At 49.8% G+C, this 12427-nt stretch overlaps 1 protein-coding gene across 1 annotated transcript; it reads right to left on the bottom strand.

The window, feature by feature from the left end:
- Positions 1-4936: 4936 nt before the first annotated feature.
- On the bottom strand, positions 4937-11181 carry LOC124649765 (UDP-glycosyltransferase 73E1-like). The gene is made up of 2 exons (XM_047189343.1): positions 10098-11181; positions 4937-5365 (listed from the first exon to the last, which is right to left on the bottom strand). Exons 1-2 carry the CDS (start codon positions 11179-11181, stop codon positions 4953-4955), a joined length of 1497 nt encoding a protein of 498 aa, XP_047045299.1. The 3' UTR covers positions 4937-4952.
- Positions 11182-12427: the final 1246 nt, after the last annotated feature.

Genomic DNA, 12427 nt, shown 5'->3' with positions numbered 1-12427 from the left:
GGCTCCCCTGGCCGCTGCCACCGCCGGCGCCAGCGGTGGTGGGGTCGCGTGAAGCTCTGGTAGGTGCGCGGTGGTGACGCTCTCGGCAACAGACGCGAGCGATGGGGCGGTCTGGACGTGGATGAGCGACGATCGTCGCCATTCAGCCAGGTGGTCCGTATCTAGGCAGCGCACTGGCTCAATCTGACTCACACGTTTGGGTGTGCATAAGCGAAGTGAAAACCAGAAAAAACTAGCCACAACCATTTTGTTGTGGCTAGTTTTTTTCTGGCTCAATCTGAGATTCTTGCGCATCGCCTTCCACTTGTCGCACTCCGCGATGCGGGCGAACACATTGAGATACTTGAATATCTGGCTGTCGCAGTCGTCCGCGTACATGTTGAGCGCCCGCCGCATCTGCACAAACAAGTCGGCGATTTCAAGATTTCCGTGAGCCACGGCGACATACATTCGACGGAGGAGCCACGACGAGTGAGCATACCTTTGCTTCAAAGTCCTCGCCGCTCACAACATGTTTGTCGATCTCCTCCTGTATGCTGTGCCACTTGCTGCACGCCGCCTGAATGATCCCCCAATGGGTGCCCATTGCCTTGTCGCCGCGCTCCATCACCGTCTTGTTCAAGTATGGATCGACGAGTTTGCGCTCATCGAACGCCACCTTGACCCGCTGCCAGTACGTGTCGTATGATGCCGTTCATAGACACAAGTCTTCCAAGCTCCTCTTCTTTGCCCGTCCATTTGATCCGAGGCTCGACGGCGACGAGTTCTTCTTCCTTTTCTTCTTCCCCTTGGACAGCGCCTGCGTGGGTTCAGGTGGTTCCTCTACGTCGACGTCGACGTAGTCGTCTTCTTCGTCGACGTCTTGGGTACCGTCGATCTCATCGGGGTGACCGTGGTCGAGGTTGACGCCACCCCGCGACGCGACGGCATCCATCTCCCTTGCCTCCTCTTGGGAGAAGAAACTCGGGCTCGACGCGGCGGCCAAGGAGCCCGCCGTGATCATCTCCTGCATCATAGGCTCATTCGGTGGCGGCATCCCGGGGTTGGAGAAGTAGATCGGCCCACATCGTAGGGCAGGCGAGATGCCCTCGTACATCGCACCGTCGTACGCCGGCGGTGACAAAGTAAACCCGGCCATGCCGGAGGCGTAGGTGTCGTGGAACATGGCCGTGGCCGGCGTCGCCGGCGAGAAGGAAGGAGAGCCGATCATACCTTGGGTCGGCCATGGCCCGGGGAATTGGCCGATGCGCGGCTGGCCGAAGTTGATGGAGATCAGCCTCGCCTGTTCCTCCGCTGCCGCCGCCACCCTCTTCGCGTTGCATTTCTTCTCCATCTCTGCCCTGTCGCGAGTTTCGTTCCGCCGCCGCTCCTCATCCGCCGCCCACTCCGCGTTTGACATGCCCGGCGGCCTCTGTTTTGGCGCCCGCGGCTTCCTCGCCTTCCGCGCGCCATTGGCGGCGAGCTTCTTCGGCGGCATGATGGTGGAAGGGAAGAGGAGGAGCTGGAACTGTTGGGTAGAATGGCGGTAGCTCCTCCGAAATTCGGCGGGGAAAATGGTTCTATGCAGGGAAAATGGAGGGGAAACGAAATTAATGGAGGGAACAACCAGTTCTGTCGTTGACAACATGGGCCCGCTTGATGTTTCGCGCGCTTTTGTTTCGTCCGGAGTCCCCGATCGGACCTCGGGAACCCGGGGATGGCCTGGTGATACGTCTCCGATGTATCGATAATTTCTTATGTTCCATGCCACATTATTGATGATATCTACATGTTTTATACACATTATATGTCATATTTATGCGTTTTCCGGAACTAACCTATTGACGAGATGCCGAAGGGCCGCTTCGCTGTTTTCTGCTGTTTTTGGTTCCAGAAATCCTAGTAAGGAAATATTCTCGGAATCGGACGAAATCAACGCCCAGCATCCTATTTTTCCACGAAGCTTCCAGAACACCCGAGAGTCGCCAGAGGAGGGCCACTGGGCCTCCAGACGACAGGCCGGCGCGGCCTAGGGGGGGCGCCCCCCTAGTGTGTCGTCGCCTCGTCGACCCTCCGACTCCGCCTCTTCGCCTATATAAAGGTCCCTGACCTAAAAACCACGACACGTTCGACGAAACCAGAGAAAAACCTTCCAGAGCCGCCGCCATCGCGAAGCCAAGATCAGGGGGACAGGAGTCTCTGTTCCGGCACGGCACCGGGACGGGGAAGTGCCCCCGGAAGGCTCCTCCATCGACACCACCGCCATCTCCATCAACGCTGCTGTCTCCCATGAGGAGGGAGTAGTTCTCCATCGAGGCTCGGGGCTGTACCGGTAGCTATGTGGTTCATCTCTCTCATATGTACTTCAATACAATAATCTCATGAGCTGCCTTACATGATTGAGATTCATATGATGATGCTTATAATCTAGATATCATTATGCTAGTCAAGTGGATTTTACTTATGTGATCTCCGGAGACTCCTTGTCCCACGTGTGTAAAGGTGACAGTGTGTGCACCGTGTGGGTCTCTTAGGCTATATTTCACAGAATACTTATTCACCGTTATGAATGGCATAGTGAAGTGCTTATTTATATCTCTTTATGATTGCAATGTGTTTTGTATCACAATATATCTGTGTGCTACTCTAGTGATGTTATTAAAGTAGTTTATTCCTCCTGCACGGTGTAATGGTGACAGTGTGTGCATCGTGTAGTACTTGGCGTAGGCTATGATTGTGATCTCTTGTAGATTATGAAGTTAACTATTGCTATGATAGTATTGATGTGATCTATTCCTCTTTTCGTAGTGTGAAGGTGACAGTGTGCATGCTATGTTAGTACTTGGTTTGGTTATGTTGATCTGTTATGCACTCTAAGGTTATTTAAATATGAACATTGAATATTGTGGAGCTTGTTAACTCCGGCATTGAGGATTCGTGTAATCCTACACAGTTAGTGGTGTTCATCATCCAACAAGAGGGTGTAGAGTCTAGCATCTATCTATTTATTCTGTTATGTGATCAATGTTGAGAGTGTCCACTAGTGAAAGTATGATCCCTAGGCCTTGTTCCTAAATACTGCTATCGCTGCTTGTTTACTGTTTTACTGCATCTATACTTCCTGCAATATTACCACCATCAACCACACACCAGTCCTGGACAGCAAAGCACTTTTCTGGTGCCGTTGCTACTGCTCGCATTTATTCATACCACCTGTATTTCACTATCTCTTCGCCGAACTAGTACACCTATTAGGTGTGTTGGGGACACAAGAGACTTCTTGCTTTGTGGTTGCAGGGTTGCATGAGAGGGATATCTTTGACCTCTTCCTCCCTGAGATCGATAAACCTTGGGTGATCCACTTAAGGGAAACTTGCTGCTGTTCTACAAACCTCTGCTCTTGGAGGCCCAACACTGTCTACAAGAATAGAAGCTCCCGTAGACATCACCTGGGCTCTCCGGACGGATGAAAGGCCTAATCCGGACGAAAACGAGGAACCGGGGGGCGACTGGGCCGTTTTCGTCCATCCGGATGGAAAAAAAGGTGTCCTGGGGGCCTCGTTGGGAAGACGGCTGGAGATGCTCTAACCACACCTTGCAGTTCTATTCCTCAAACTTCCTCATAGGTTCATTTCGATTATTTTAATAATTTTTTTCTTCTCCTCCTTTACAAAACCTTTAGGGTGTGTTTGGATTGAAGCCACAGGCTGCCCAGCCAAATAATTGGCATTGACTAAGTGTATGGGTATTGTTTGGATAGGAACCAATATTTTGATGCGCCCATGCTTGCTTCAGCCATTCAATACAACTTCACGTCAAAAAGTTGGCTAGATTTGGACGGCTGAAAGCCACGCCAAAATTTTAGCACGCCTATGCATTGGAGGGATTAAGCTGGGCAAAAGCCAAACACGCCCTTAGTACGGTCATACAAAATACATTCATATTTAATATGTTCGAAATTTCTTTATTTTTTGTTTTCCTCTCTTGTAAAATCTTTAGTACGATCACACAAAATATTGAAAATGAAATATATGACCATAAAAGTTAGTTTTCAATCCAAAATTCGTGTAAAATTTGGTTAGTTTAGTTATTGCCGAAACCGAACCGAAGTTTAATGGTTATTATCGAAACCGAACAATACTTTTACACGTAATCGTATTAACCAAAGTATTAAAACCATATTTACCGTATAACCGAATAAATTGAACCGAATTAACCATATTAACTAAAAGCACATCCGAAGTTGCATGGGCCGTGGCTGCTGCACCTACCTCGTTGGCCATGGGGCTGATGGCTGGCTGTGAGGCGACAGTGGACACCTCGTTGCTCATGTGTCGCTTCGTACTACAGCGGGGGTTTTGAACCTCCTTCTTCCTCCTTGACAAAACCGTTAGGGTGTGTTTGGACTGAATCCAGAGGCTGCACACCCAAATAATTGGCGTTGACCAAGTGTATGGGTATATTTGGATCGGAACCAATATTTTGATGCGTTCATGCTTCGTTCAGCCATCCAATACAACTTCAAATCGAAAAGTTGGCTAGATTTGGGCGGCTGAAAGCCACACCAAAATTTTGGCACGCCTATGCATTGGAGGGACTAAGTTGGTCAAAAGCCAAACACGCCCTTAGTACGGTCATACAAAATAATTCATATTTTAATATGTTTGAAAAAAAATTATATTGTCGTAAAGATTAGAACAGTATTGTAGAATTTTTTTTCCGGCTACGTGCATCTGTACAATCATCAAGTTATGGTGTAATTGCAAAGAATGGATGTAATTAATATCTTCGCTAAAATATTTTCTTTATAGAAACAAAATAGTTGATATATTCCCTGCTGCGATGGTAAAATTACTCAGATCACCTAAAAAATCGATTAATAAATCGAATGGAAAGATGATCGCAGGTCGATTCGATGCACGCGTCCATATCATCGTGCCAGTTAGGACCTCCTCGTTATCTTGTTACCGAGCTCACGCACGCCAAGAACTGGCCGGCACGCCCTTCTCCGTCCCCTGCGCGAGTTCTCCGACATGGCGAAGCATCTCCCCCAGATCGCGGTCCGACGACCCGCCCTCCGCCATTGCCTTTTTCGCCATCGTCGCGAGCTCCTTTGCCCTTGCCCGCATTAGCGCCCCCTCATCCATCAGCTCCGTCAGTGCCCTCTTAATTTCGTCCCTCCCGACCAGTGTCGCCGGCGCGTCAGGATTGAGGAGCTTGTGCGTGACCGGCACCGTAACGCCGACGCGGACCCCGGCGCCGAGGACGTCAACGACCAGCGTTTCGTTCAGAAACTGGTCCGCGAAGTCTGGCCATGTCAGGAGCGGCACGCCGTGGGAGAGGGACTCGAGCGTGGAGTTGTTATTTTGTGATCCAAATTCATATACTAAAGGGAGGCTAACTTCTGACGAGCGGAGCGAGGCCCGTCGCCGGAGGCTTGGGCCGATTTATTTATATTCCCTGTAAGCCGCCGCTAGGGTTATCATCGCATCATTGTACACCCACGGCGTTTGTAAACACCACCGAAATAGTGAAGTTTTGCTGGCTGGCGCCCGTGGTTTTTCCCTTGTGTGTTGCAAGGGTTTTCCACGTTAAAATCTCGTGTCCCCTGCAGTGTTTTACTTTTCGTTCTTCGTTTATTGTGCATCTCAATATAACAAGTGGTATCAGAGCCCGTGTTCTTTGGATCTAGGGTTTACGAGATGTCGTCACTGAAGTTCGATCTACCGCAGCTGGACTACACCACGAGATTTGCTTTGTGGCAAGTGAAGATGAGGGCGATTCTCGCCCAATCTTCAGATCTGGATGAAGCGATCGATGCTTTCGGCGAGAAAGCGAAGGATACCTGGACCGATGCGGAGAAGCGGAAAGACCGTAAGGCTTTATCGTTGATTCAACTCCATCCGTCCAATAATATTCTGCAGGAAGTGCTGCAGGAGAAAACCACCGCCGAGTTATGGGTCAAACTAGAGGAGATCTGTTTGTCCAAGGATCTCACGGGCAGATTGCACGTGAAGATGAAGCTGTTCTCGCATAAGTTGCAAGAGGGAGGTTCGGTAATGAATCACCTATCTTCCTGGAAAGAGATTGTTTCGATTTGCAGTCTATAGAAGTTAAGTATGAGGATGAGGATTTAGGTCTTCTTCTTTTATGCTCGCTGCCTAATTCTTTCAGTAATTTTCGTGACACCATATTATTGAGCCGCGACAAACTAACTCTCGCGGAAGTTTATGATGCTCTCCAACAAAAGGAGAAAATGAAATCTATGGTGCAAGCTGAAAGTTCGTCCTCCAAGGCGGAGGCGTTAGAGGTTCGTGGCAGGATCGAGCAGCGAGATAACTACTACCACAACAACAGAGATAAGAGCAAGGGCGATAGAGGTCGCTCAAAGTCCAAAGGACGTGACAAGTTCTCGCAGGTATTGTAAGAAATCTAGCCACAATATTGATGATTGTTGGAAGCTGCAGAACAAGGAGAAAAGGAACGGAACTTACCAACCGAAAAATAATGATGGTAATGGTAAGGCTGCCGTTGTCACCGGTAAGGGTGAGGCTGCTGTTGTTGCCGGTAGTGATAGTTCCGATGGAGATTGCTTAGCTGTTTTGGCTGCATGTGTTTCACGTGATGATGAATGGATTCTTGATACCGCATGTTCGTTTCATATTTGCTGTAACAAAGATTGGTTCAGTTCTTATGAGTCCGTGCAGAGTGGAGATTTTGTGCGTGTGGGGAATGACAACCAGGTGCGAGCATTGTTGGCATTGGTTCTGTTCGGATCAAGACCCATGATGGGATGACACGCACGTTGACGGGAGTGAAACACATACCCTCCATGGCGAGGAATTTGATCTCTTTGAGTACCCTTGATTGTGACGGGTACAAGTACAAAGGTGGGAACAAACTTTTGAAGGTATCATCAGGTTCTCTCATTATTATGATTGGTGATATGAATTCTGCGAAATTATATGTCCTTAGAGGTAGCACTTTGCCCGGTATTGCTGTCGCTGTTAGTTCTGATGAAACTAGTAAGACTAACCTTTGGCACAAGCGTCTTGGACATATGAGTGAGCTTGGCATGGCAGAATTGGCAAAGAGAGAGCTAATTGATGGCTGCGATTTAGGTAATCTTGAGTTACGTGAGCACCTGCATCTTTGGTAAGCATAAAAGAGTAAAATTTAATGCTTCCGTTCATACCACCAAAGGCATTTTAGATTATGTACACGCTGATGTTTGGGGTCCGTCCCGTAGAACTTCTAATGGTGGTGCTAATTACATGCTTACAATTATTGATGATTACTCAAGAAAAGTGTGGCCATATTTCCCGAAACATAAATCTGATGTTTTTAATGCTTTTAAGAAGTGGAAAGTTATGGTAGAAACCCAAACTGAAAAGAAGGTTAAGATACTCCGTATCGACAATGGTATGGAATTTTGTTCAAATGAATTTGATGAGTTCTGCAGCAATGATGGGATGGTAAGACATCATACCATTCCGTACACCCCTCAACGGAATGGCGTGGCTGAACGCATGAACAGGACCATTATTTCGAGGGCTCGCTGCATGTTGTCTAATGCAAAGATGCATAGAGGTTTTTGGGCTGAAGCAGCCTCCACCGCATGTTATCTCATCAACAGGTCACCTTCTGTTCCACTTGATAAGAAAACTCCAATTGAGGTATGGTCCGGTTCGCTCGTCGATTATTCAGATTTGAGAGTTTTCGGTTGCATCGCTTACGCTCATGTTGATAATGGAAAGTTGGAGCCAAGGGCTGTTAAGTGCATCTTCCTTGGTTATGGTTCGGGAGTTAAGGCATATAGATTATGGAATCCTGAAACTAAGAAAATTGTGTTGAGCAGGAATGTCGTTTTTAATGAGGCGGTTATGTTTAATGATAGTCCGTCTACCGATATTTCGATGCTATTGATTCTCCCGATGTTTCGATGATGAGCAGACACAGAACTGGCGTGCAGGTGGAGCACGCAAAGGAGAATGAAAATGTGTTTCCCGAAACCAACAATGATGATAATGATGTTCCACCTTCACCACCTTTTGTTCAGCGACAAGGACGGTCTATTGCTGCTGACCGCCCTAAGAGAAATATTACACCTCCTACCCGATTAATTCAAGAATGTGATATTGTTGTTTATGCTTTGAGTTGTGCTGAACAGGTGGAGCATGATATTGAACCAGCTACATATACTCGAAGCCATTGCTTCGGTTGATAAAGATAAGTGGGTAGGTGCGATGCAAGAAGAGATGCAATCGCTTGAGAAGAATGGCACATGGGATGTTGTGCACTTGCCTAAACAAAAGAAGGCTGTCCGCTGCAAGTGGATATTCAAAAGAAAGGAAGGTTTGTCTCCTAATGAGCCTCCACGGTTTAAGGCAAGGTTAGTAGCAAAAGGTTTCAGATCAAATTCCAGGTGTTGATTATAATGATGTATTCTCCCCGGTTGTGAAGCATAGTTCTATTCGTGCTTTCTTTGGTATTGTTGCTATGCATGATCTTGAGCTTGAGCAGCTAGATGTAAAGACTCGCTTTTCGCATGGTGAGTTGGAGGAGGATATATATATGGACCAACCTGAAGGTTATGTTGTGCCCGGTAAGGAGGATCTTGTTTGCAAATTAAAGAGGTCCCTTTATGGTCCGAAACGGTCGCCACGACGAGTGGTATAAAAAGTTTGATTCATTTATGCTTACACATGGTTTTGAGAGATCTCGGTATGATAGTTGTGTGTATATCAAGTTTGTTAATGGATCACCTATTTATTTGCTGCTATATGTTGATGATATGTTGATTGCTGCCAAGAGCATGAAAGAGATCACTACTTTAAAGAATCAATTAAGTAGTGAGTTTGAGATGAAGGATCTTGGCGCTGCTAAGAAAATACTAGGCATGGAAATCAAAAGGGACAGAAAGTCTAGTTTGTTGTTTCTTAGTCAGGAAAAGTACATTGAGAAAGTTCTTCATCGTTTTAATATGCATGATGCAAAGTCAGTTACTACTCCTATTGCTTCTCATTTCAAGTTGTCAGCTTTGCAATGTCCTAGCTCTAAAGATGATATTGAGTACATGTCTCGAGTTCCCTATTCTAGTGCTGTTGGTTCCTTGATGTATGCCATGGTTTGTTCACGTCCCGATCTATCATATGCTATGAGTTTGGTCGGTCGATACATGGCTAATCCCGGTAAAGAACATTGGAAAGTCTGTTCGGTGGATTTTCGAGTACCTTCGCGGCACATCAAAAGCTTGCTTGAGGTTTGGCAGGATTGGTGAGGGGCTCGCCGGATATGTGGATTCAGATTATGCTCGGCGATTTGGATCGGAGAAGGTCCCTCACAGGTTATGTGTTTACTGTTGGTGGATGTGCTGTTAGCTGGAAGGCTACTTTGCAGGATGCTGTTGCACAATCTACTACTGAGGCTGAGTACATGGCTATTGCTGAGGCAGGTAAAGAGGCTGTTTGGCTGAAAGGGTTATATGCTGAGCTTTGTGGAGATAATTCTTGCATTAAGTTGACAGTCAAAGTGCTATTTATCTTACTAAAGATCAGATGTTCCATGATAGGACAAAGCACATTGATATTAAGTACCACGCAATCAGAGATGTGGTTGCAAAAGGTAAAGTGAAGGTATGCAAGATTAGTACTCATGATAATCCTGCTGATATGATGACTAAGCTCTGTCTCTGTGTCCAAGTTTGAGCTTTGCTCAAGCTTGGTTGGTATAACTTGTTTAGCCCAAGTGGCTATTGGCGCCAGCAAGTGTTTTCTTTGTTGATTCAGGTGATTGTTGAAGTTCATGCTACAAGGAATTTGTCTCAAGGTGGAGTTTGTTATTTTGTGATCCAAATTCATATACTAAAGGGAGGCTAACTTCTGACGAGCGGAGCGAGGCCCGTCGCCGGAGGCTATTCCCTGTAAGCCGCCGCTAGGGTTATCATCGCATCATTGTACACCCACGGCGTTTGTAAACACCACCGAAATAGTGAAGTTTTGCTGGCTGGCGCCCGTGGTTTTTCCCTTGTGTGTTGCAAGGGTTTTCCACGTTAAAATCTCGTGTCCCCTGCAGTGTTTTACTTTTCGTTCTTCGTTTATTGTGCATCTCAATATAACAGGAGTTCCAGCCGCAGTGGCTCAGGAAGCCGCCGACGGAAGGGTGCGACACGATGGTCATCTGCGGCGCCCACCCACGGATGACCAGCCCGCGGCCCGCCACGCGCTCGTCGAACCCGTCGTCGAGGTCGTCGGCCTCCTTCGCCACCCAGATGAACGGCCGGTTTGACGACTCCAGGCCGGCGGCGAGCTCGGCGACCTGCGGCGGGAAGAGGCGGGCCATGCTGCCGAAGCTGACGTAGAGCACGGACTGGAGCGGCTTGTCGTCGAGCCAGGAGACGAGGCGGCCGGCGTCGACGGCCGAGCGGCTGCCTCGCCCGGCCGTCGTCTCGGCGTCAGAGTCCAGGAGGCAGAGCGGCCCAACCGCCCACACCTTGCGGCCGAGCGCCTCCGCGTAGCCCCGGACGAACGCGCTCTCGAAGGCCGCGCACGTGTTGACGACGAAGCCGTCGGCGGTGGCCTCGGCGTCGAGCGTGTCGCGCCTGTCCTTCTCCAGCCCCGGCCACTGGAAGAACCCGAGCGACGTCGCCCTGTTCGCCACGGCGCGCACCGGGAAGTCTGGTATCTCGAACGGCTCGAAATCGCCGGCGACGCGGTCGTGCACGCCGTGCTTCTCCACGTTACGCACCGCCAGGAGGAAGAACGCCGAGGGGCAGTGGAACACGAACCGCGGGATGCCAAGCCGGTGCGCGACGTCGGCCGTCCACGGGTTGCACGTGTCGGCGACGATGCAGTCCGGCCGCCGCGGCAACGTCCGGAGGTACGCCTCGAACGGCCCGGCGAGCAGCCGCACGGCCTCGTTGAAAAGCGTGAAGTCGCCGCCCCTGACCGTGTCGTGGCTCTCGCAGCCCTCGGGCAGTCCCAGCGCCGGCCCCGGGAACTCGAGTTCGGCGACGTCGACGGCTAGGCCAGCGCGGCGCGCATGCTCCAGGACGGCCCTGTTGCGCGCTGCGGTCACGGGCGTGAGGACGACGGTGACGCACGCGCCATCGCGGCCAGCGATGAGGCGGGCGAGGTCCATCGTGGGGATCATGTGGCCCTGCGCGAGGAGGGGAACCAGTACGAAGTGGAGCGGCTTCGCCATGGCCGCTGTACAACAAGATAGAGTTGAGGCGGATTATAGCCAAGGGTATATTGTGCAATGAGAGTAGACACAGGACACTTCTGACTTAGTACTAGCTGTACTTTTTTTTCCCGAGAATACATTCATGAAAAAAAAATCAAATGGCCCTGTCAAAAGAAGAAGAAAAAATGCCACAGTGCAACGCCAAGTAAGCCTACACGATACAAACAAGATGTCACACAGTTTACAACACACCCCACCCTAGTACCGGCTATACCGGCTATAATGCATGACTGGGTAGCTGCGACCTGGTAACCACTAGGGCTAGCGCCCCCAATACAGCCGGATGAGGCGAGGTTGCATGGCCGGGCAACCTCATCCGGCTGTATTGGGTTGCCCGGCCATGCAACCTCGCCTCATCCGGCTGTATTGGGGGCGCTAGCCCTAGTGGTTACCAGGTCGCAGCTACCCAGTCATGCATTCAATTGGATTAAAAAAAAAATATTACAAAGATGAAAGAAATTAAACTAAATTCAAAACCAAACTAAATATAATCTAAACATTTTGTATTCTAGCATTTTCTTCTCCTCCTTCCTTCTGGTCTTTCCTTTCCTCATTCCATTTATTTTTCTCCTCTCTAAATAGGGTCCTCAAACTCAATCCTAGCTTATTTCTCAGAGCATCTCCACTCGTCCCCCCGACGAGGCCCCCGAGCGACGTTTTTCCCATCCGGACGGCGAAATTCGGCCCAGTCGCGCCCCCGGTTCCTCGTTTTCGTCCGGATTTGGCCCTTCATCCATCCGGCGAGCCCACGCCATCCTCGGCCCCCCGGGGACCTATCGGGGACTCCGGACGAGTGAAAAGCGGGGAAGGGCCCGATCTGTCGGTGACTCGACACACGAACCCCACCGCCACCTCGCTCAAAATCTCCCCCACCCCTCGTATCTCTCTCGCCGCCGGCACCACCCCCGCCGGCTTGTTGCCCGGATTCCGCCGTCCCTCCTTCCCCACCTGCCTATATTCCGCCGTCTTTCGACGACGGCCTATCCGGCCGCTCTTCCGCCGGCTCTGTTTTCCGACTTTGGCCTCGCTCCTCGTCGCTCGCGGCTCGGGTTGTCTCGACCACGCCCGTCAGGTGTTCGTCCATTTGCCTCGCCAGCCATGGACTCGGACGAAGAGGAGGAGCAGATGTTCGTCGAGCTTATGCAAGAAGAGATGGCAGCTGCCGCCCAAGATGACGAGCACATGATGATCCTCGGTTGCTTGG

Source organism: Lolium rigidum, chromosome 4 (genome assembly GCF_022539505.1).
Source record: "Lolium rigidum isolate FL_2022 chromosome 4, APGP_CSIRO_Lrig_0.1, whole genome shotgun sequence".
Classification (NCBI taxonomy): Eukaryota; Viridiplantae; Streptophyta; class Magnoliopsida; order Poales; family Poaceae; genus Lolium; species Lolium rigidum.
The sequence above is the reverse complement of the archived record's forward strand: the minus strand, read 5'-3'. Positions and strand labels throughout refer to the sequence as shown.

Coding starts and splice junctions, on each gene's coding strand:
- LOC124649765 (XM_047189343.1), bottom strand. CDS start 11,181: ATGGCGAAGCCGCTCCACTTCGTACTGGTTCCCCTCCTCGCGCAGGGC. Junction 5,366..10,097: donor CCACTGCGGCTGGAACTCCT/GTTATATTGAGA, acceptor GCCTCCCTTTAG/TATATGAATTTGGATCACAA.